At 40.0% G+C, this 24,557-nt stretch overlaps 1 protein-coding gene across 1 annotated transcript; it reads right to left on the bottom strand.

The window, feature by feature from the left end:
* Nucleotides 1–1,906: 1,906 nt before the first annotated feature.
* LOC102235998 (rho GDP-dissociation inhibitor 2-like) lies at nt 1,907–23,764 on the bottom strand. Its single transcript, XM_005806100.2, has 6 exons — nt 23,348–23,764; nt 13,289–13,462; nt 11,801–11,884; nt 6,921–6,997; nt 5,562–5,625; nt 1,907–5,476 (listed from the first exon to the last, which is right to left on the bottom strand). Exons 1-6 carry the CDS (start codon nt 23,418–23,420, stop codon nt 5,280–5,282), a joined length of 669 nt encoding a protein of 222 aa, XP_005806157.1. The 5' UTR covers nt 23,421–23,764; the 3' UTR covers nt 1,907–5,279.
* Nucleotides 23,765–24,557: the final 793 nt, after the last annotated feature.

The raw sequence follows: 24,557 nt of genomic DNA, 5'->3' as shown, positions 1-24,557 counted from the left end.
TCCAATGTCAAGCGATGACCTCACATGGTCCAAAGCTCATGGCAGACTGTTCTGAAACACCAGAGAATATCCAGCACACTCCACCTGTGGGTAATCCCATTACGCTGCAGGTATGGGTCTGTTTCTCCAGCTAAGATGATTATCAGTTATTATATAAGCCATATTTCATAACTACGTTTGGTTTTCTGTGTTTGTGTGTGTACATTCATCAGAACTGAGTTCTTTGCCATCAGTGTTTTGTCTGCTGTTGCGTAATGTTTCACTGGCGCGTTCGTCTGGGGGATGCACCTGCAGCAAAGCTTTGCACTCGCAGAAATAAAGAGTTGCATGTGACTCGGCAGGCCTACGTCATTACTAGAAATCGCAAAAGTTTCAGTTAGATGACAGAAGAAGAGGAGAAGGTGACAGGCGTCGCACCATGCCTATTCAATCACAGAGGATGTAGTTAAATCCTACCTCAGTCCTTAATGGGATATTCAAGTTGTGTAAATCTCAGACACCAACTGGAGCTGGAACAACTTTTTGTGAGAAATTTTTTATTTTTTTGTTGCTTTGCTGTCTAAGGAGAGTCCTGGGTGGTGTTGGTGTTGCAGACGCTTTGCCTGCTAAACCAACACACTTCATTTTTGCTTCACTCTTTGGATCCAGGATTTGCTGGATGAATCTTTTGATGCAACTTTTTAAATAAGGCGTGCCTTTGTAAGAGTTCACCATGCCTAAGTCATTCCTACAGGCTCGTTGCGATGAGCCCATCATGATATCGGACTGGGGCCTCCCTCTGCTACTGGCACTGCTGCTGCTGGCGCTCCTCTACTCCTTCCTGTACCTTCCTGCTGCGGCCCAGCGAGCCCTGCTGGAGCAGGCGCTCAGTGGCAACAACACCACCGTAGCGACACTGAAATGAGTACATGGATTGACAAGGACACATTATTTGTGAATGGACAATTGCAAGCTTCTTTGTTATCGTGTGACCATCCCCTGGATCAAGTAGGATTTTTGTTTTTTAGATACGAGTTCTGTTTGTCAGCTAGCTTTCATGTGATGGAGGTACAAAACCCATTAGGATTGACTTTCCTGAGCTGAAAATGTGAGGAAGGTCTTTGTACTTAAGTTTTCACAAATTCACTACAAATGCACGGATGTGTGACTAAAATTTTTTTTTAATCACAGACATGTTTTACCTTAAGCATGGGCACACTAAGGTTTTGCAGATGTTCTGGTTTGGTTTTATTTCCCTCTGAACAGATTAGTCATTTCTGTATTTTTCCCCCCATACATGCAATGTGACATTTGTTTCTGTTAGTTTGTCTTTGTATGTTGTTGTTTGATCCTCCACTGTGCTCTTCTGGTTATTTAATAAGAGGAATAAAATAAGAAAAGAAAAAAAACCCCCAAAAGAGTCAACGTTGTTATGCTCAAAACAGAGAACTTCAAACTAGACTATGGTGCAGCATATTATATATACAGTTTAATTAATGTAAGGCACATTTCAAGGAAATCTGTGCTCATTAAACCAAAAAGTTGTTTTTAATTTATATATATTTTCTATTAAACTGCCTTGTGTTCAAAGGCCACACCCACTTCGGCTGCATATTACCACATTTAAGATATCGTCTTAGTGCATTACTGTGAACATTCGTGTACAACAAATCCTTTCAGTTGTTTTTGCAAAATAAACCTTTCCACCTTACAGTGCCCTCTAGTGGAGGGTTTCTGGCCTAACTCATGTAGAGTCGCTCAAGAAAATGTAAGTTGACTTTGCCGAAATTACAACAAATTAATCCGGCCATCCAGGACTTATATTTCTAATGACATTATTACATTTAATGACTTTAGGAAAGAATGGTGATGTAATGATATTTCTGCTCTATTCTTGATTCAGAAAGGATAAACAAGACACCTGAGCAGCCGTTTTAAATTACCTTTATTAAACAATACATGATACTGAAATTTGACAGCAATGCAGCTCTTGGTCGTTAGCTGCAGGAGGCAAAAAGATACAAAGAGTTTCCAGGTTTCTGTGTCTTTCAACCTAACCTTGTACCAACTATGCCTGCTTCTATTAGCAGGCGCTGACATCACAATAAATAAATGTTTTTCTCCTTAATTTTTGTGTGACTTTAAGTCCTTAAGAGCATTATATATATATATATATAAAATAAAATAAAAAATCTCGCTGAATCATGCAAAACCCAACAAGCCAACATTTACAATTAGTCTCAGACCACAACAGTTCACTCAAGCGGAGTTTCATTTATCAGTAAGTTAAAATATGTTCACCTACAATAACAACAGCATACTCAAACACGGCACAGAAGTGTTATTTCGCATATTCTACGAGGTGTCCATGTGCTCCAAAGATCTCATAGCCTCAAAGCAAAATTTTATTTACATCTCACATCCATGATACCTACAAGAGAAAAGAGGATTTGGTTCAGATTTGTTTTTTTATGTGAATAGTATCAAAGGACCTACATGCATTTCTTTCTACAGTATACACAGTTCAGGTACAGGTTTTCACCCGTGTGCTCTTTCAAAAAGTGCCAAAACCCCCCAACCCCCAAGATGAATTGGAATGAAAACAACTAAACGATAATTTTAGAAAAAAACTATTCATCCTGTTAGCCTGGTTGCAGAAGACCAAACATTAAACACGGTAGTTAGAAGGCATTTATCATCATTTTGATAATTTTTCCTCTTCAGTTGTGCTAAGGCTTATAGCACATGCTGATTGAATTCCTTTTCAGGTCTGAAATTGAGAATTATGTGAAAAGATATGGGAACAAACAAGCAGAAAGCAGCAGAGAAAGCAGAAAATGCTAAAGAATGACGATGCCACGTTTGAAATGCAGATTGTTGGCATCACTTCATAACACAAAGTGACGATTCCAAGGACTCCTGTTCCAATTCATTCTATAAAGTGACGATTTATACAGCAATTTATCAAGTGAGGATGAGGGAATCAAGAGAAATGTTGACTAAGTGCAACACTTAGGAGACTTAACAAACCAGCACCCTACAGGGATTTAAAAGCACTCTATCATATTTTCAGTTTACCTTTAATTTAACAAAAATGATTATTAACTTATTCTTACAAAAAGTGTAACTGGAAAACTTTTTAATGCAGCATTCAGATATATCTGCTTCTCTTGTGACCAGCATTGTTACTCTGACATGAGCATTCATCAGCCCTTTCCTGCAAATAAGTCTGTCACAAAACACAATTTATTTCCGTTTTATTTCACAGAGCCGTGCAGTCATTGTTTAAATCTCGCTGTTCTCCCTGTTAAGTCTCACAGATCAGAAGAGGTTTTGTACTGAAAGAAGGAAACGTCAAATGTAACATTATTTTCTGTCCAGATGTGGACAGAAAATACACATCTGTTAATGACTAATGGATTAACTGTTTTAGTGGTGGCATAAAGTTGGTTCAGAACACTCGTTTTTTTAAATTTGAAAATAATTGTAAAGTAATTTTTAAAATGTTTTCTGGTTCTGAAATATGATGATATTTGCCCTTTAAATTGCAATTCAGCATATTGGTTGAAAACATATATGCTTTTTAATCATATCCTTTTGACAACAAAAGCTTAGAAGGAATAGTGATGGAAAGTTATGAAACTACAAGTGTTCAAAAGTCATTAATGTGCGTTTAAACACAGCTGTCTTTGCTCTGGTGTTAATGGCAGCACACATGTATGGGTTGGGGAGCTTCACAGTGTTTAGCTCAGTGTTAGATGACTTAGGAAGTTGGAAATAGTCTAATACTTGTCTTTGTAGGGTGGAAATAAAAGTTTTAAGTTTCTATAATGTTTACTATGTAGAAGATGCTTGGATAACGATTCACACCCTTTGAAACTTTTCAAGTTTTAGCGTGATAGATTTCAGAACGTCCCTGGTTACTTTGACAGTCCGAATTAAAATCCAGTCGAAAAATACAATAAGAGTAGAGCGTATGTGCTTCTACCAGCTCCTGGCAAAGAAAACATATTTGGCCCCCCACCACTGCTGATCTCCATATTTACCGCAAAGGTGTTGGGTGGGGTACCAGGATTACGGAAACAGTTTATGTTAGATGTCCATGTCCAGTCTCTGGTTCTATCACGCTTTTCACTAGCTCGGTTCCACTGAGTCACAGCGGAAATGAGTTATAGATGAGTTAATTTCTAATTAATTGATTAATCCACCCACTGTTTTTAATTTTAATTTGCGTCGCACTTTGTAATTTCCCACCGTAAAATGTGTGTTCATAATGCATATAAAGTGTACATCTGTTATCTTTTTATACTATTGCATTCAAATCAGACCACTTCTTCTAGGAAACGTTTGTTGCCACTGAGAATATCTCACACCTTCTGCAAAAAAAAAAAAGAAGAAAAGATTTGGACGTCATTATTTTTACATCACAAAAACATGGAGTCAAACAACATAACTCATACAAACCTTTTTCTTTTGACCATAACTCTTGACACACCAATCGAACCCTATCAAAGACTCTATGTACACCAGTTAAAAGACACGTGAAGAAACATGATCACAGAAAATATCACTGTAACTCCTTTTCTTTCTTGCAGTTGAACGTATTTAAATGTAAAATGGGTCGATGATTCACAAAGCAATTAACAGCTGAAAGGAGCACGTCTTTTTCCTGCAATCATTGTGTGCACTCGTTTGGGTTTGGCACCGGGGGTGGTGTTATTATCTGAGGTGGATGTTTTACTGAGTCCACGAGCCGTGTCCAAGCATCTGAGGCAGGACACTAATTACTGTCCAGAGTTCCTCCTCGGTGTCCAAGAGGATTTCATTGGATCAGCTCCCCAGTTTTAAGCAGTGTGTTCGCCTCCCTGTCAGTGTTTTGCACTACATTGACTGTCCCAAAAACAATGTTTCAGTAAATCAGAACAAACAGATCTTGCAGGTACCCGCAGCTTCTATAGTTTTACACCATCCCATGTTAAATATCCTTCTGCCATGTTTCATTATGTGCTTAAAACTGACCAAACTGACTTCCTGTGATAGGCCACATGACAAGATAAGGCAGAAAGGAGAACGCAATCTCGTTAATAAAAAGCATAAACCACGTTAGGATTTATGGAGATAACCTAGAAAAGAAGAAGGTGTAAAGGAAATGTGGGAAGACACCTGCAGACAGAACTTCCTGTCTCAGCGAGCGCGATTATAGAAAGGAAGAAGATGACACAGTGGCAGGATATGGCAAATAAAAAGCAGGAGAGGAAGAAGGGAAAGCATTCAGCATCATCATCCTCACACTCCCCCCGTTAATTCCCATCCTTGCTGATGTTGAGGATCCATTCCCAAGATAGGGAGACATTCTTGTCGTCATCAGTGAAGCAGGACTTGACCGCATATTGACCTCGAGACATGATCCCCTTAGGCGCCTCGTCAGCGGGACACAGGAACTCCTGCTCTTCTGCTCGTGGGCCGTAGCTTCCCATCATGCACACTGCAGTGTTCTCTGTGGGGCAAACACAGAATACATGTGAGTTTGTAAGATAAAACTATATATTTGCAATATACAAGACAAACTAATCGGAACCTACTTCGTACTCCTTTCTTGTAGGTCACTTGACGATACTTCAGGCCAGACACAATATCTCTGTTCACCTGTAAAAATAACACACACACACACAGATTTAGATGGTAGTTGAAATCTTATTTATGTTATTTATTTCTTTTTTAAATACATTTTCTCCGTCCCAAACTGGCTCTACAAAAATTTTGTAAAATTCAGAGAATCCAGTTATGGGTTTTTGCAAAAGGCTGTGGCTGGATTTGTCCAGCAGAGGTCCCCACAGCACAGTTTTTCTTTGATTTGAGCTGTGCTCCCAACACACACACACACACGCACACACACGCACACACACACACCCCCACGCGCGTGCACCCCCCCCCCCCCCCCACACACACACGCACACACATGCATAAACCATGGGTTTTTGTTTTGACAGCCTCAAAGTCGTTTCCCTTTAATGTTATTGTTATTAAAATACATTTCTGTGGACTATCTCAAAGCAGAGGCCACCACTGGTAAAAAACAAATAAACCTGCAGCCACAATGTGCTTCTGCAAACTACAAAAATACTTAATCACAATATTTAATACGAATGTGCCCGCCGTATGTTTCAGATTTTAATTTTGAAACCCTTGTATTATTTTCTTTCAGTTTTCCAGTTTACTTGGTATCTATCACATAAGACCCCAGTGAAGCAGGACTTGACCGGGGTTAGGTTTGGGCATTACAAACCTAACCCCGGGCATAAAGAGGGCATCACAGGCCCTGTGGTAAACAACCCATTCAATGAGTTGTAAATGGTCAAGCCAAAGTCCAGACCTAACCTGACTGAAACCTGACCAGGAGAGAGCTAAGCATAAGATATCAACAGACAGTCAATAAACATCCATAAATAGTGTGAGATAAGCATTTTTCTAAAAGCTTCTCACAATAGTTTGTCGGGCTTCTTGCCCGTTCCTGGTGACAGACCTTGTGAAACCGAGTCAGGTTTCATTTGAGATATTAATATAATAAAGACACAAAATAAAGAAAGTGAATATTTTGAAAAATAACACTCAAAGATGCATCGGACATGTGGAGATCTACAATTTTTTGTAGCTTAGAGAATGTCTTTGAGCCGCTGATTAATATAATCGCACAGAAGGGCCTCCATTTAACTCAAGTAAAATAGAAAAAAAATGTTTTATATTAATACTGAAACTATACTTCAACAAGAGCTAATCATTTCAGATAATTTTGGTCAAAGATGAATGCAACTGAACCAAAAGAAAATCCTAAATATTTTTATTAGATCTGCATTGTTTAAACTTGTTTTTCTCCAACTAATAAGCACTCGAACCTCCTCTTTTCCATCCATGCACAAGCAAATGTGAAGAATCCAGCTTACCTTGAAGTAAACCTTCAGCCTGTATTTGGCTCCTTCCTGTAAGGTGAAGCTGGTCTCTTTCAGAGCGCTCAGCTCTCCTGCACACAGACGCAGAGTTACTAGCGCCACACAGTCTGTGTTAAATACAAAATGTAAATGCTGGTGATTTTTCTCTTCTCTTTTTAGCAAACTCCAGAGAAATTAATTTTAACATGGAAGTGATTCCCTCCCTCCCCTGTTTTTTTTAGTCCTTTCCGACTGTGTCAGATTTGACTTTTGTCGGGTTTAGTGCATTTATACTGATGCAGCAAAAAAAAAAAAAGAAGAAAAAAGCATAATGGACCACTGGAGGAAAAAAAACACACACATACACACCACAATCAGAAATGCATCCACCATCTAATCACTTTATATCTCAATTTAAAGCCAGTCCCGAGTCCGGAGTGCTCCCTAATGGAGAGAGATAAAGGAAGGAGAGGAGGAAGAGATAAAGAAACGAGGGGATAGAAAAGCAGCAGGGATCTGAAGTGAGGAAGAAGAAAGAGAGGGTGGATGACTACAGCTGAAGACGTCTGCCAAAAACATAAATATATACACAGACATTTACATTCTGGCAGAGCAACCATGTCCAAATATTGGGTTTCACAACTTTAGCAGCTGCAGTTTTAGTGAGGACAGCCTAAACTTAGTTACCTCTGCAAGACGATCAGATGTGGAATTAGTCATTTCCAATCACATACCAAAACATGAAATACTCCAGCAACAAAGCTCATCATTGTAGTCCTGATGAGATCACTCTATCAAGACTTTCCTGACGATTTGGAGTTTAATCACTTCATCATCTCTACTGCCGTTTCCTTTTATTTTACCCGTCTCCCTCCAATAACCGCAGAGCTGAAACCAACTCCCTTCTCCTCATTTTCTGATTCATCTCCTCCACTTTCCTTGGCCTCAGGAGAGAGACGGTGGAGGAAAAAACGCCGGCCCCCCCTAGTGAGCGTTGGAGGGCGGAAAGTAGGTCAGTCGGGAAAGCAGTCTACCTGCTTTCCTCAAGACTGCGCATAGTGGAGGTGATATTCTACAGCGCAGACGCTGAACAGAACTGATTTTTGCACCAGACAGTAATGGATTGCAAGAATCTTATACACGGTGAAAAGCCTGGTGGAAGAAGGAGGGGAAATCTCAATCTTTTTGAAGCCAAAGCAGATATTTGATTTTATTAAAACATTTGTAAAACACGACACAGAACTTGACTTCCAAAAAAACATGAGAAACGCAAATTAAAACCAACAACAACAACAAAAAAAGCTCTGGAATAAATATTTTCTGAACATCAGCAATAAAAACGAGCTGATTTTGGTCCCATAAGGCCCGTCGACGAGACAGTTAAGAAGTCAAAGAACAGCTGAGTGTTTGCAGGAGAAACTCTGGTTATCCATCAAACAGCTTTCAGGATTTTTCAGTCAGAACAGAGAGCAGACATTCCTACTGATGGCGGCCTGAGCTGCGGAGCACGCATAACCAAAATAACTACTTAACTAAATAACTACAGACACCAAAACGAAAGCATTTGCAAAGTTGTTCATTCTATTTATTTTAAGCAGTGTAAAAAATTGTGCAGTTTCATTCCAATGAACGCATCTAAAAATAACCTCCAAACATGTTGTAAGACAAAGTGTCAGGCCCAACATCATGTCCATTCGTCCTCCTGGTATTTACAAGTATTTTATTCTACCGGCAGAAACATATGAGACTAACATCCGCCTTATTTGGATGAATTATATGATGAATCTTTAGTTTTTTTCAACATAGCATAAAGAAAAGCACCATTGACCTGATAGGAAACCTGACTGACATTCAGCCCGCTTGGCGTCAGGAGCTTTGGGACACATCGATATGCAGCAACGTCCTTATTCAGCAAAACGACCCCTGCTATACGAGAACCCAACAAAGTCATCGCTGGGCCTCAGGGGACCAGCAGGCTGAAAATGCATCACAGTCCAAGGATAATGACTCGCGCAGCGTCAGTGATGTGTGCTGTATAAATTATCGCCACATTAAAGGTTCAAAAGCTAACAACTGGCTGTGCCACTGCTGCCAACGAGTGTTTTAGATCGCAGTGGAGGGATTTTGACCCACTTTTCTTTGCTGAATTAGTTGGGAGGATTTTTCTGAGCAACAACGAGCATGTAAAAGACACCGCAGCTTCCCATCTACAAAATCTTCATTTAGGTTTTTATTATGTCATTCAGAGGTGGACTTTCTGGTGTGCTTTGCATCATTTACGGGGGGATTTTTCTGCCATGCCTCAGAAACATTTCCTTCAGCTCTGAGGCGACCTGCACCAACATACAGGAGTACCATAGTACAATTATTCATTCATCGTTTGCCTAATCATGCTTCCTGACATACAGATGTTTTCCTTGCATGGGAAAACAGTCAGAGGATCCGTCCTGATGGCTGAACGTACCTCACATCAGGACGGCTGTCAGCCTGATAATACCGTCATGCAGAGGCTGCAGACATGTAATCATTAAATACCTGAGAAGTGCTCTCTCTCTTCTCCTTTATCCTGCCTCAGCCTGATGTGTTAAGCTTTGATCTGGCGCGTAGCATCACTCAGAAAATCACAGAGGAGTTAAAGATGATTTTAAAAAAAACATGCAAGAGATGTAAATTTTGTCAAGTCATGTTCTGTCTATAAATTGTTTAGTGCTTCTAATATGTAGTATAATTTGTAAAGTGCATGTTGAAAGCCATGCGGGTTATTTGTCTGCATGTTTGTTTTAATGATTGTTTCACAGGATGTAAGTGGTCAAATAATTCTAATCTGAATTAGTCAAATTAAAGGGCAGGTCTCTTCTCTGCAGCCAAAAACAGAATTTGGCATGTCGAGTTGAGTCAATCTTCATTAACGCAGATGGAGTGTGTGCATAACTCGGTACGAGATCAAGTTGTATTATGTTTCAGTCGATAATTGGTGCATCATTTGGCAGATACATAAAAGTGCAATGTGGATGTTATAAAAGTCAATAGCACTACTTGGGCTTAATTTAGAGCAATATGTTTTTTATATGTACTTGAGTATAGATTATTTACATAATCAATGTAAATAATGTAACTATGTAACTTTCTGAATTTAAATATGACTAAAAATGTTCTGTTTAAGGTCAGTTGAGAAAACTAAAATTATGTCAAATGACTTTATGGCAGAATAATGGCTCTTAATTTTATTACTTTCCCACTTACCATTTGGTAGAATTAACTTTTAAGCAATGTAGCTTGATTCAAACATGCCAATATCTTTCGACAAGCTTTATGAAATGGTTTGCTTAGTGCTTTTAAGTGCATCAGTCCCTCCTGCAGCAGAACATCCCAATAACTTAATGCTTCCCCCTACCTCCTCCCAAAGTAACAAGGGTCAAAATTTAACTTCAGGCAGGAAATTAATTTGTCAAAAGTTTTTGTCCTTTTCTTATCTGAGTAGCATTTCAGTCCATGTTGGTGCATCTTTCCCTGTGGATAACGATACTCCCTGACCAGCTTCATCCAGCCTCTTCACAAAGACTTTGAGTTTTGTTTTTGAAAAGATATGCAGTATATATTATACCAAAACTCCTGACACCTTTCATCTCCAAAGAAAGCTCCTTCAGCTCTAATAAGACTGACGGTCCATATGATTCAGCCAGACTTAAAAATCTGATCTGAAACTAAAACCTATCTGCTGCTGATCGCTCACCACCTGTCACATCCTCTGTCTGATGTAGTCGAGATCTTAGGGCTGTGGAAAAGTCTGGCCTGAGCAGTGTGTTCCCTCCATATGGTACAGATTTCCCATCTATCGCTCTGCGTTTGGATTTTTGAAAGAAAATTTAAAAAAAAAACATCAGAGTGTTTCGTATTGCCTAGCAACCAGCTGACCTTTCCCATCTGCAGCCTGTGTCGTTTGTGAGCGAACGTGTGAACGTGTGCTTATGTGCGGCTGCGATTTTGAAGAGGCGAATCTCTGAGAGGAATTAAAGGTTAATGTCACCAGTTTGAATTCTGGGAGAAGTGACCTTGAACACCTTTTGCTAACTTAGGTGCAGACACCAACTGTGCTCAAATCCTAATTAAACGATTCCTTAACTCCGATGAAGACAGAAAGTCAAACATTCCTCTGAATCCCTGCAAGGCATCGTCCAGGAGGAGGGAAATGTCACTGCTGCTGTCCGCTGAGCAAACATTTAACTCTGCTCATTATCACAAACCCAACGTCAGTCTGATCTGGGGAGGATTTTATGCTGCAGCTGAATAATCATTAAACTCAAGCAAAAAAAATGAATTAGATGTATAAATCTGAAAAGTGTGGTGTACCTTTGTATTCATTCCCCTTCTCCCAAGCATGTCGGAGAAGGCGCATTAGTCAGATGACACCAAAGCTGAACTTTGTGGCTTACGTACAAAACTTGATGAGTGGCATAAAACTAACACAACAATAAACAACACTAAACCCACCATCAACATGTGGAAGCATGGTGGTGGTAGCATCATGCTGTGGGGATGACTCCTCTGAAGCAAAACATAATTAAAATAAAAGCAAACTCTATGTGTATGTAAAGCTGCAGAAGACTTCAAACTGGGGTTGGCAATGGCCATAAATGAAAGAAAAAAATAATCATTTTGTTTGCAGCTGTAATTGGGAGGCAGAATGCAAACACACACAAATGTTTTGCAAACTACTTGGAGGTATGAGTCTTTTTAGCTCATAAAATCTCAATAAAACACATGAAAGAGTGCAGCTGTAACGGTTTCTGCCTTGCCATTTGTCAGTGTGGCTTGTCAACAAGCTTAGATCATTGAGCCAAAAAAAAAACAACAATCCGACCCAAAGAGCTGAAGATGAGGAGGGGCCGGGGTACCTGTGAGGTCCATGGTGATTGGTTCAGGAGCATCATCACACAACAGGATGAGTCTGGTCACTCTGACGTTGGGCTCAGTCGGGTCTGGTAGAAACAAAAGGAGAAAACAGTTACACGTTAAGATGATGGCGCAAGTGAAAATGATGCTTTAATTTTAAATTAACCAACAACAGCTTAAAAGGCGTTCTTGCTTTAATGTTCAGCAGTCACTGTTTAAATCAGTTTGTTTACAACATGTGAGGTGTTTGTACAAAGACTGAAAAGACCCCTAGATTTACAGCTTGACATCTCCTCTCTTTGTTTTTTTCCATTCTCTGATTTACAGTGATGCCAGTGGTGGTTTCTGAAATGGACATGTTAAAATATCATACCCAGATCTAATTCATTTTCATTAATCTTGGTATCAAAATAAAGCTAACTCTTCCACCAGAAGCATATCTATCACAGCAGCTGTTGTAGTTTCAGAAAACATAAATATGGAACATGAAATAATAAAAAAAATGTTGTCCCTATATATAGTGTATAATAAACCTGTTAGAAATATCACAAGGAAAGCTACAAATCTTTGTAGACCATAGATCCACATTCCCTGTGCAGAGATCGATGCAGCTGAGGTAAACTAAAGCCAATTTTGCAGAGGTTTTAGTAAAAAAACATTTTGCGTTTGGCAGAGGTTGGCAACTTACTAAACTTATTTTTACATGTCTAAAATAGCTTGTTTTTCATTTTTATTTGTCATCTAATTATAAGAAAACAATAAGAACTTGTTATATTTGACTCCAATTGAAGTGAATCATTTTATTTTCTTCCATCCTCTTGAAGTTACTCATTTCCTGTGTGCTCTATGCCTTTTTATTAAAAAAAATATAGAAAGATTATAACAAATGTATTCACATTTTACTGGAAAAAAATTACATTAAAATCACAGAAATGTAAAAAATTGTTTTGGCACTACCAGAGCTCCATACAATGTCTTTTAGATGAAGGTTCCTTGTCACTGACTTCTGTCCTTCCGTACTTCCGTAGCCATTTTGCTGCAAACTCAAAATGCTTCCTGCTCAGCTAAGATGCTAAAATGCTTTTTTATCAGCTTTTATCCAAGAATCTGATGTTTCTATGGAAACCAAATGTGTCTACGTCTAATTGAGTGGAGGTCCAAAAGTTCAAATATACCCCCATTTTCTGGGGAGAAGATGTACAGCTTGACTTCTCCGCTCATCTTTGTCTTTCTCTGATTCCCAGTAACGCTGACTGGACGCAGAGCTGCGCGGAGGAGGCCGTTTTGTGTTGCAGCCAGTAAGGATCCGCTATCGCAGCCTGGCTCCCGGGTTAGAGATGCTGAGGCGAGCAGGTTTATCGTTGCATTGTGTGTGTGCGTGTGAGTTATGCCCAGAGCAATTACCCTGTAGTGAGGGAATATTTTTTATGAACTCTGCAGTAGAGCCGGACACCAGAGTAAACAACAGGTACGCAAAGAGGCTCGCTAACCTGGACTCATCGCCTCTGGTCCCAGCAGGGTCTGCTTGTACTTCACCAGACTTTCATCATCTTTGTCCATTTCCTGGATCTCCTGCAGCGACTTCTGAGCCGGCGGATTGTAGTTCAGGTTCCTGTCCTCGTCTTCCTCCTCGATGGCCAAATTACTCTTGTCAGCCAGTAGACCTTTGAAGATGACAGGAGGATAAATTATTTTGCATCGTACATCGTATATTTTAACAGTTGACTCATTATTATCAGTGAATCCGCGTGTGCTTCCATTTTGTTATTTTTCTGATACTTAAAAAAAAAAAAGTAGGACAGAAACTCTAGAAGTAAATAAACATTTGGTCTCAGCTTCAGAGCTTGAACAGGCCCAACAGAGGCAAACATTGTTGGCCCCTGGCTGGCTTATAGCTTCCAGAAGAAATTTAATTCTCAAAAATGTTGCCAAATGCACCACATAGAGGAAAACCTCCATAGTTTAAAGATTGCAACCAAAATTGTCAGAATTTAAAACCAATTTGTTGACATAGCATTTGACAAAAGCTCATTTGGGGTTATTTCAATACATTATTGATTTAAAAAAAATTGTTTTAAAGTGTTTTTTTTAATATAACAATAGTGTAATCCAGAGGACAATCTTTACAGCAAGTGAGTGCCCAAAGTAAATTTTGACATTACCTTAGCAGACCGTGCTAAGCGATGTTGGCTGAATGCTTGCTTTGCCTCATTTTTATACTTCTGCCAGGATTTAACACACTGTGCAGAATGTTTGAGTTGATTCTTGTTTTGTTTTTTTAAGTGAAAAGCAGCCACAGAAAACCTTTAAGACATTGACAGAAAGTGTATAGAGAACCTTTTAATCGAGAACCAATTTAAACATTATGCCAAAGTCTGCCCTCAAGTTCTCACATCCTCAAAATACAAACAAATGTAATAATAGAAACCCTGCTGCATTTCAGCGGCTCGGTACTCTGGAAGCAAGTGAAAGACATCTCAGAATCTGCACAACACATTACTTGACGCAAGCCAACTCCAGCCACACGGGATTGATTTCATCTGGGAATCTGATCCAGTGCTGATAACCACAGACATCCGATCATGTGCTCTGCAAGCTACAATTGTAATTCAACGTTTAACTCCTACCTGCACCTTTTGGGCCTGAGCAGGTTAGAGAAATGTGATCTAACAGCAGAACTACCATAACATGCCCGGTAAGTTCTGTTGTTCCTGCAGAAACGTAATTAGGTCGACATGAATTGCTTTTGACCAAAACGGTGCGATGTCAGCTCAGAGTGCGTACATCATGGTTCATTAGAGATTCCAGCTGCATGTGCAGAAGCTAATTATCTGGAGAACACGAGACGCTCGCTGTGATGTTTTACTGCACTCCAACAGGCCTGTTTCACATCCTCCGGTTCTGTTTTGTTGCTCATAATGAGGTGCCACTGTGTGAGTCACCCCACAGTTGTGCAGAGAGGTAATTTGATGAGTTGGAGGAGGACAAAAAAAAAAGTCTCGTGAACTCTTCTGTGCTGTACAGCACATAAACCATCCAGTCACAAATACCTGCATTCACCGACACAGACTGGAACAACAACAAACAACGATGGCCGTTGTTTCTGTCTCTGTTAGTGATCTAGCTATGGTGGCCCTGAACCGCTGCAACAAGTCACTGAACGCAACAACACCTTCAAAAACACAACATTAAGCACAACTCTCCAAAGTAAGAAAGCACAATTAAGCTCAATTCAAGGCCACGCGTTCTGGGAAACATCAAATTACATCATAATTGACAGATTAGCACCACAAATCCACTTATTGTCCATTCAGAAAAAAAAAAGAAAGAGATGTAGACTACAAGTATCACAAACACGCAGAGACACAAAAACCCACCTTCCAAATTGGATATGGGAAGCACATGACTTCATAAATGATTCACTGAGCCTGTATTTACATATCAAACTCTGCAGTCCTCCCCCGCTCCAGTGTGCAAACGCACACATTTACACACACTGCATGCTTCAAACCAGGAAGAGTGTGTGTTTTTTTTTCCTTCTTTGAACTCAAGGCTTCTGACCTGAAAATGAGCAGAATCTATTGCCGCTCATTTTGAAAGGCAGAGTCTGTCGTCCCTTTGAGTGCGTTGATACCGATTGTTAAAAAAAGACTAAACAAAAAAATAACCACAAAGGTTGCACGTTGGGGAACATTGTTGACAAATTTTGCAAAATGCAGATGAAGTTTTTCACCTGGACTCAGTGCAATGAAACAAGTTCAACCCCAATTTGGGATTTGATAATACACTTATTACACTTATTACATATTACACTTATTAATATGATAATAATTTGCCTAAATCTATCTGATTACTTCTTTAACTTCCCAGTCCACCTACTGCATCACTCAGCAGACTTGTAAAATAATCAAGTCAGCAGTTTCTATGATAATGGACCCAGTAATGTCTCAAAGCACATGGGAAATTTTATCATATTCACAAATCAAGACATCGATATCCCTAAAATGAGTGTTGTGCCCCCGAATGTGGTTCTGTTCACGTTATTATTTCCTCTAGCTGCAATCAAAGTTAAAAAAATAAATTAGTGATTATGTTTATCCCTCTTCCCAGTTTTACATAAGCGAATGTTATGTCCCACACGTTATTATACAAAAGGTGGCGGTAAGCTGCAATTTTTGCACCACTTTTGTGCTAGATTTAACAACACTCACCTATGTGCTGATATTTACAGCTAAACCAATACATTTAGGGAAAAATCAACACAGCAATCTGTTCTGCTTCAGGGGACGTCGCAGAGAGGAGGAAGCACTGCTCACTTGAGATTTAGGAAATTTCACACAAATGCAGAATCTCTCAAGCGATTCCTGATTAGAAGTCAAAGATAAAACGTCCGCATCCAGGTTGGGAATGAATTATTCAGGTTGACTTCTCCGTCTCTGTCCTCCGTAGAGTGGCAGGTAATTATTGGTAATAAGGCGAGATAAGCGACCCTTATTTGACAGAACACCAACACATAAAGCTACAGCAACTCAACCGATGTGTAACGAAGGCATGGCTTATTTTGTAAAGTGGTCTTTTAAAAGGAAATGTTTTATATTTGCCCGTTATTTCAGCTGTAAAAAGCTAGAATTTCACCACTTTTCTAACACGATCATCCCAGCTAAAATCTGAACTAGCTCTGACTTAAGCAAGTCATTAGAACAAGAACAATAGTTCTTCTCATTCTGAGCTTCTTTTGAATCTTTATTCTTTTTTTAAATATTAAATACCAGCTGCATTATAACTGAGAATGTTTTTCCCACAACAATCAAATACATAGTAATCAAAAGGGAAACATATATCGAGAATTCCCCATTTTAAACAGAAAAGGAACATTTCAAGAAATATCTTTATCTGTGCTACTGTTTTAAATGACAGAAGAGCTCATAAGCAGGTAATATTATCAACCTTCTCTATGCTCAGTATCAAAAAGCATGGCAGCCATATTGGGTACAAAACTTAAGAGTTTTCCTAAAAATAATCAAACCAAGAGGCTGGAGACACTGAGAAAACAGCAGAGGACCGAGTAAAGAGCCCTGAGGGACTCCACACAGCCAAACATGATCTGATCAAAAAGCTTAAATGTAGAGCTAATAAGTCCAAACAGCCAGTTCAACAGCGCTGATCTTTGCTTTAGAAATCAAAAGCTATTTTCAGAACTCCTCCAAGTAGAAACTGGCAGAAAATGCAAACCTGAGATGAAATGTTTGACTACGCATCTCTGCTTTCATTTGCCTCTAAAGTCAAAACTTGGATTTGTTAACCATATTCTAAATGCAACTGGGGAAAAAAATGTAATTTTGTTCATTATTGTTGTCCGTGACCAAGCTAGCTGACTACTAAGTTGCTTAAAGCTAACAGCCACATGACTCTACACTCTAACACAACAGGAATAATTAATGTTGTCCACACTGATTCTCTGTGTGTGACGGGACACAAACCACAAGAAGAACGTACAAACTGTTGTTGCTGTCACCTAGGTTTTAGTTTCATGGACACTGTATTATTTTTATTTTAGATTTTAGGATATCTACTTTATCAAAGTTAGCAGTTAAATCAAAAAGCATTTGTCTTCAAAAATCTGTCGCCAGGAGGATTTCAGTAACACATTTAAAAATGTTGATTAAGCAACTTAATCTTCAACTACATATCAAATAAAAAGGCCTTCTATTAGCCAAGAAAAATTTTCTCCACATTACTTTAGATATTTGTTAGAAACGTCACTACAGATCTTTTTTTCTTCTTCAGCGCTGTTGTCATCGCAAAATGTGGCTTGAACTTCATGATGTGAAACAGTGTCTTAAATGGATTTGCTCAAATCCTACTGTAGACATTTCTGCCACTTCTGACTCTGTTGCACTTGTGGGGAAGACGGGCAAAAAAAAAAATTAAGTTAAAAAAAATGCCAATGTATCTCTCTTTATTATCTGTCCATTCCTCCAGTCCTACATTGCAGTAAAGGTGCAACATGCACTGCATTTGTTGGCATTTCACATGTTTGATTATTGCCTTTTTTTGGATCACTTTCTGCTTTCTCTCTCTCTCTCTCTTCTTTTTTCTTATTTCGTTGCCTGGCAACAGCTCAAAGCCAGGATGAGTCCCATTTCTTTCCGTTTTATCAGTACGGGATTACAGGAACAAGCTCCTGCTTGTCGCAGCTGGAAAAGCTGCGTTGCTCTTGGACAAGTCTTTAGGAAGAACTCCGTTTACAGTTTCCATCCCGAACCGAGGAGAGGCAAAATGGATCTTAGCATTTATCAAAAAGTTTGCAAAGAAAGTGGAAATAGTCCTTATTTAAATCACTCTGACATCCGTGGGGCATCCTAATAAACAAAAGGTTGAATCCTTCTGTCAGCTCACAAAGTTTAAACGCCTCCTTTCGCCCCCACAGTCCTCATCTTTTTGTTTTCGTGATTGCTTTCCGTCAGCCGCCTCCTACCTTAACCCAGATAAGGTTTACTGTTTCAGAAAAATGCCTTTTTTCCCCCCTTTCATGTCGGGACTCTGCGGGAGTGTGCATGTGTGTTTGTGCCTTGAGCACTGATGTACTGTTTTTTTATAGTCCTGGGAGTCTCGCTGTCACCGCTCTGCTCTAATGCCTTAACGAGACCTCCGAGAAAAGGAAAGACGCGCGCTCGTACACAAAAAGGGCACACAGTGGAAGATAAAGAGGAGGCTTTTAAGGCCTCTGCAAAGCCATTATCAAACTTTACGATGAACGAAACGGCAGTAAAGGAAGACTGATGGACGCAACATTCGGCATTGCAGGAGAATACAAACGTTTTGCGTCCAGAACGACTTTATAATTGATGTGTAACCTGCAGCACATCTGAGGAAATGTTCAATCTGTCGAGGCTAAAGCCCACCACCACACCGCTGAACGTAAAGAGATGACATTTTCACTATATTTATACACAGTGGCGGGTTAAGGACACACTTAGCTGATTGCTGTTTTGGAATAAATTGTAACCCTTCAAAGGCTAACGCAAGAAATAAGTTCTGTTTTGTGTGTGTCTGTGTGTGTTTTGTTTTTTTTAATTGAGCAGTTTATTTGGATGCAAAAACAAAACAAACAAGCAAAAATATTTGGTTCTTGAAAGTTATTTTGCATCATAAACACTATGTAATGCTTTTGCAGTCATGAAATCATGCTTCCATACCAGATAGATTTGTTTATGCAGATGCACTTATTTAGCATTTTGTATTTTTATAGACGTAGAGGCTTCAGGAATATCACAATTGTATCAAAAATGATACAGCACAGTAAGATGTTTTTTTTTTCCTTTTCAACTGCAATCACCAAAATTCTCCATGAGTCAATTGTAATGTAAAAAACATTTCAAATTTGAGAAATTAAACTGTATTTAGTGTAAGCTAAAAGCTTTACGACCTGAGCAATGAGAATTTTCTTTTAGAGATTAAGTGAAACTGTACAATGTATGGCGTGATAGTCATTTTGGGGGAGAAAAAGAATACAATTAAAATGTAAACATGCTTTCAGACATGATGATATAAAACTATATGGTGAAATTTTACACCCCAAGAAAGGCAGTAAAGCAAAATGCTTTTATAGCCTCGTTTTTGCATCTTGTTTTATAGCATGCTGGTGAGAAGCCAGTGTTTGCTTTTTGTCCCGCAGCCGATTCAATACTGGTAAAGTAGTAAAGAAGACATACTTTGCAAAAGAACATATTCAGTGTTTGAAATATTTACAATATGTTGGTGGGAGAGTAATGGCACATTCAGAAACTTATTGGTTCCTGCAGTGATCTAATCTGTTCAATGGTTTGTCAGATTAAAATGTAAATATATATGGACACCTTTTACTGTGTTTATTGTAATAATATAAAAAAAACATCAACACCTGTGAAAATTTTTGTTTTTGTAAGTAAGGTGTACTAACATATCAAAATAGACACAAAAACTTTAAGTCACTTAGAAAACAACCCGCTGTGCGCCCATATATTTGTAGTCTTTCAAAATTTTCCTGTGACTTTGGACTTTCCAAAGTTTGCAAGGTTAGTTATTATCTACTTATAATGAATAATGAAAAGTCGGAAAATGCTTCTAATTAGTTTATTAAAACTGTAGAGGGACGTGCTAATATAAAGTGTGGAAGTTAAATTCAAGGCACTTCTTCTCATCTCATTTCTCTTTGGATTTTTCCAAGTTCCCAGTTAGAGGAACAACAATGCTCCCTGGAGTCGGGATTCTGTCTGGTGAAGTCAGAAACCACCAACAAACTCAGAGTTCAGTATCCAACAAGGCTGTGTGTGTACAGAATGTATTTGGGCAACTCTTGATGGACAAACATTTGGTAGATTTTATTTTATTTCCTAGATCCTCAGTCCACAGCTGCTACATCTCCTGACTGGAGCAGGTGAGCAGAAGGCCAGTTTGATGAGCCACTGCGCGTTCAATAATTCATAGCAAGATGGATAGTGGTTTTTAATATATATATAAAAAGAGAATAAATCATTTAAGGAAACAACCGTCAGATACAAAAGCGAGCTGGTGTAAACTTTGCGTGTGGTTTGCGGAACAGTTAAATAATTTATTAGCCCAGATCTGACTAGCTTTTACCTGAGTTACAACACCATGTTTCTCAAAACTAGAACGTAATACCTGCTAAAAAATCCCCAAACATTAACAACTCTGAATTTAATGTTGCTATTCACTCAGCCTGCTTTGATTTTAAGACAATGTCAGTCTTCTGCAATTACCCGTGTTCATGTTGGTGCAACTGAGCCCTTGTGTTCAATCGGCAGCATCACTGAGCTAAAGAAGGAAACGACTGCTTCCCACAGACACAAGCGGCAGCATGTCCTCAGCTGCTCCGTCAGCCTTGATGAGACAGCAGGTTGTCTAATTAACTGACTTGATTGGTCTCATGTGTGTCCGCTCACCCACTCAGCCTCATTTGTCTCGACCAGGTTGACGGAACGGAGAGGAGATGGGAAGCGGATTCTTAAACACACGTCTGACAGCCAAAGTGGGGCAGCGTAAATGTTGGTAATGTGAGGCAGGACAATGGCGTGAAGATGAGTGAAGAAAGAGGCGACAAATAAAATACAGGCAAGATGAGAACAATGGAAAAGGGAAATTGGGCAGGAGAAGATGTCACTCGGTCTGCTTTCAGGGCGTGTTTGACGACTGACAGCATCCGGCAGCACACACTCAGTCCTCTATCTCTGCCAAAGGTCCAACGTTTCCCTCTTGCCCACTTTTTCTTTCTCCTTTTTTCATAACCAATTATTCTTTTTGTTGTTGTTACCAAACCTTTCTAGAGCTCTGTCTGCCCCCTCATTCTCTCCTGGCTTCATCATTTCGCCTCCTAGTCGTGTCATTTATCTTCAGCTGATATCACCTCCTACGTTCAAATCAAAATCCACTGCTCCCTCTCCGTTTTCCCCCCAATTTTTTTCTTTTTCTCTTGCCAAGTGTCCATGATGTTATCAGATTCAAATCTACAAAAAAAAAATTTGAACACTGCAAAGATTGTGGAGCTATACGTTTCATTTTCTGCGAGAAAAGAATTTGAAACGGCAACAAAATATTAGATTGTTTTTTTTCACGTCATTGGTGATCAATAGATGAATAGATCTCCAGTACTCCTCAATTGACTTGCCGCGGACAATGTTTGTGCACTCATCTGTAAGTATGTCACGGCAGAATTCCTTTGCACCAGAGATAAACTGATTAAAACTGCTGCCAATCTGTTTCTGCTCTCAGAACGAAGAGCTGGATTTCTAAAATCCTGTTTTACGTGTGGAAAAAAGCTGAAGTGGAATTTGAGAAACGTAAGTCACTTAAGATGCGGCCCTGTTTCTTATTGTGTATGTGCATGAGGACGAATGTCATAAAAATTTCCAGAGTTGGTTTCTTCTGTCCTGACAATTTGTCAACAGAGAACCATTGTAGCCTCTTCAAGCATTTGGCATGCCGATGTGAGTGAGTCCTCACCAGTGGGCAGATACAGAGGGTGTGCATAGCGTAATATGAGATTAAGTAAAAACACAGTTGGCTCATTGCTGCAATGTTTGTACATTAAGTTTTGTAGCAATTGTATCTCTAAATAGTGATTTTCAACAATAATAGGTGTAGAAAAAATGTGAACTTTACTTGCACAAAGTCTTTAGATGTTTTTTAGTTGATAAAGGAAGATAAAGTAAGGAGCATTTATTTTAAATTGAGCATTTTTTTTGGTAGAAATCATACCACAGGCAATGAAACAGCCCCCAGCATTATGCTGCTACCACCATGCTTGGTGCTCAAGCACCTTACAGTTTATGATCAGGTTGAGTTTCGGTAACAGCTACGTTATTCATGAATGCCAATTTCCACACCTGACACAAGGTGACAGCTTAGGTCAAATTCAGTGTTCCAACCTGATGTTGATACCAATCATGTACTAAATCCGGTTTTTGGAAAGAACTAAACAGGCAAGTATTGAGATTCTGGAAACCCCTTTGGAGAAGAGTTGTCAGATATTTAGCCAGAACTGGCAACAAAAAGCCTGTGATGTACCTTCAGCTAACAAAACACATTTATCCAACTCTCAATGAGGTTCAATGCAAATATTTGAGCTTGTTTGTGTAGCTTTGAGATGGTGGTAGTTGGAGAACAATTTCCAATAAATAGAGATTTGTGCACCAAATATTTAATGTTATGATTGATTAAGGTTATTTCATGGTGAGTGCATGCAGGCTTTAATTAGGTGTTCTTAAGCTGCGTTCTGTTCAAAGCCTGCACCGAAAAAACCAGATGGCGCTACAACATGGCCCTCTCCTTCCATCACCAAGTGAACCGGACAAGCGTCACCCCCCGCTGTGATCGCACAAAAGGCAGGTGCTTGCCGTGGCTGGGGGAGAAGAGAGCTGAGATTCAATCACAGGACATTTTGATTGAATTTCAACTTCATCATTCATGACATTCATTTTCCAATTCATTCCCTCTTACACTAATCTCCCTGAAGAAAGGTAATCTTTCTTCAGATTACCTCAGATGGGTTTATGGATCGCCCTGCCCACTTTTTATGTCTCGCTCTCTCTCTTATGTCTTTAAAGGAGCAAATGTCACAGTGTGTCACGTTACATGTGGGGGGGGGAACCCCAGCATTATTTCTCCATCAGGAACTGCTGCAGTATATCACACAAACACACACATGGACACACACACACACACACACACACACACGCAGCTGCCTTGTGTTGAGTGTGTTGCAGACACAGAAGGAGGGATAACCGCTAGATGTGAGAGCAGATGTTGGTGACATCATTTGACTCCTGCACATGCTGCATCAGCATGCTTACACACACGGGGGTTTTTTTGTTGTTGTTTCATTATAATATGCAAAAAATTCAAATGGAAGAAAATGAGAGGAGAAAGAAATTAATTAAAAAAAGAGGCAATTTTGGCAAACATTTAGCTGTCCACACCCTTAAGATGATCTTATGGAAGCAAATAAATAAATACTTGAATTTGTTCCATAACTTATTCCATCGCCTCACCTCTGTAGCACATGGTCAACCAGAGCAGCTCCAGCACCTGACCCCCGAACTCACACACGTCCAGACCCAGCATGGCTCCCTCTCTCACGCTCTGCGCTCTGTTCAGACAGCTGGACCGGAGAGCCGACGGAAACCTCCACAGGTAGCAGCAAAGTAGGAGAGAAAAGGACGGAGAAATCCGAAGAAGTCTCAGCAACAGGGTCAGACCAGCATTTCCTCCACCGAGGGAGCACTAAAAAACAAAAATTATGTGTGTGTGTGTGTTAGTAGTTGGAGAGGGTGGAGGCAGAAAAGGGGGGAAAAAAGAGAAAAAAAAACTGAGTGTGGGAAACAGCGGCGGTGGAGCAGTGAGGGTATCCTTGGGTGTGGGTGTGGATGTGTGAGTTGGAGAGAGTGAGGAAGGAGGGAGGGATGGAGGGATGGAGAGAGGGAGGAGGCAGCAGACATGAGAATCAGCTGGCTCTCTCTGCTGCTTCGTCTGAAGTTCAGTAGGTGGAGAAATAAGAGACACTTCAACACAATCAGGTGTCATTTTATGTTTATTTGAACATTTTTCTTGGGAGCAAAGACAGGAAGGCAGATGCTGGTTTTGCCGGCAGAGCTGTCTGCAGCTGTGTGTGTGTGTGTGCTGCACTCAGACGCCGGCTATCGATTCGCAGACAAGCAGCGACCCCTCCCCTCCTGCATCCCTCCCTCCGCTCTCCGTGTCTTCAGCCCAGCGACTGCAATGAGCTCATCCTTTACCCCCCTCCTCTTCTCTCTCTCGCTGTCCACTCCCTAGTTCACTCCTCGCATTGCTTCCCATCTTTCTCCACTTCACTCCAAGTCATACCTTTGTGCACATCTGGTTTTTTTTTACTGCTTCTCTTATGCCATCCACTCTCTCCTCCTTACATCCATCACTGCATCTCTATATTTCCTCTTCTCCATCTCCCTCATGTCTTCCGTGACCACACCCCGACAACATCTACGTCTGTCTCACATTGATTTTTATTCCCCTCCAGTGCCCCCGTCCTTTCCCCCCCCCCCCACTCTGAACATCAAATTTCTTTCTCTGACTTTTTATTCCGCTCTCCTTCCTCTCCTAAGCTCCCCTCCTGCCCCCGTCGGAGCGTTAAGAGGCTGCGGTGCTGCTGAATATAAAATGGGGGTCGCTCTCCCCCCTCGTTGACACCCAGACACACTCCTTTTCACACACGTCTGCACACCC

This window comes from Xiphophorus maculatus, chromosome 16 (genome assembly GCF_002775205.1).
Source record: "Xiphophorus maculatus strain JP 163 A chromosome 16, X_maculatus-5.0-male, whole genome shotgun sequence".
Taxonomy (NCBI): domain Eukaryota; kingdom Metazoa; phylum Chordata; class Actinopteri; order Cyprinodontiformes; family Poeciliidae; genus Xiphophorus; species Xiphophorus maculatus.
Note: the sequence above shows the minus strand (reverse complement) of the source record. Positions and strands in the feature narration are given on the sequence as shown.

Excerpts from the sequence above, each read along its gene's own strand:
- LOC102235998 (XM_005806100.2), bottom strand. The coding sequence starts at position 23,420 with ATGCTGGGTCTGGACGTGTGTGAGTTCGGGGGTCAGGTGCTGGAGCTG. Across the intron at positions 13,463-23,347 it reads GTTGACCATGTGCTACAGAG|GTCTACTGGCTGACAAGAGT; the intron begins GTGAGGCGATGG and ends TCATCTTCAAAG. Across the intron at positions 5,626-6,920 it reads GGCTGAAGGTTTACTTCAAG|GTGAACAGAGATATTGTGTC; the intron begins GTAAGCTGGATT and ends TTATTTTTACAG.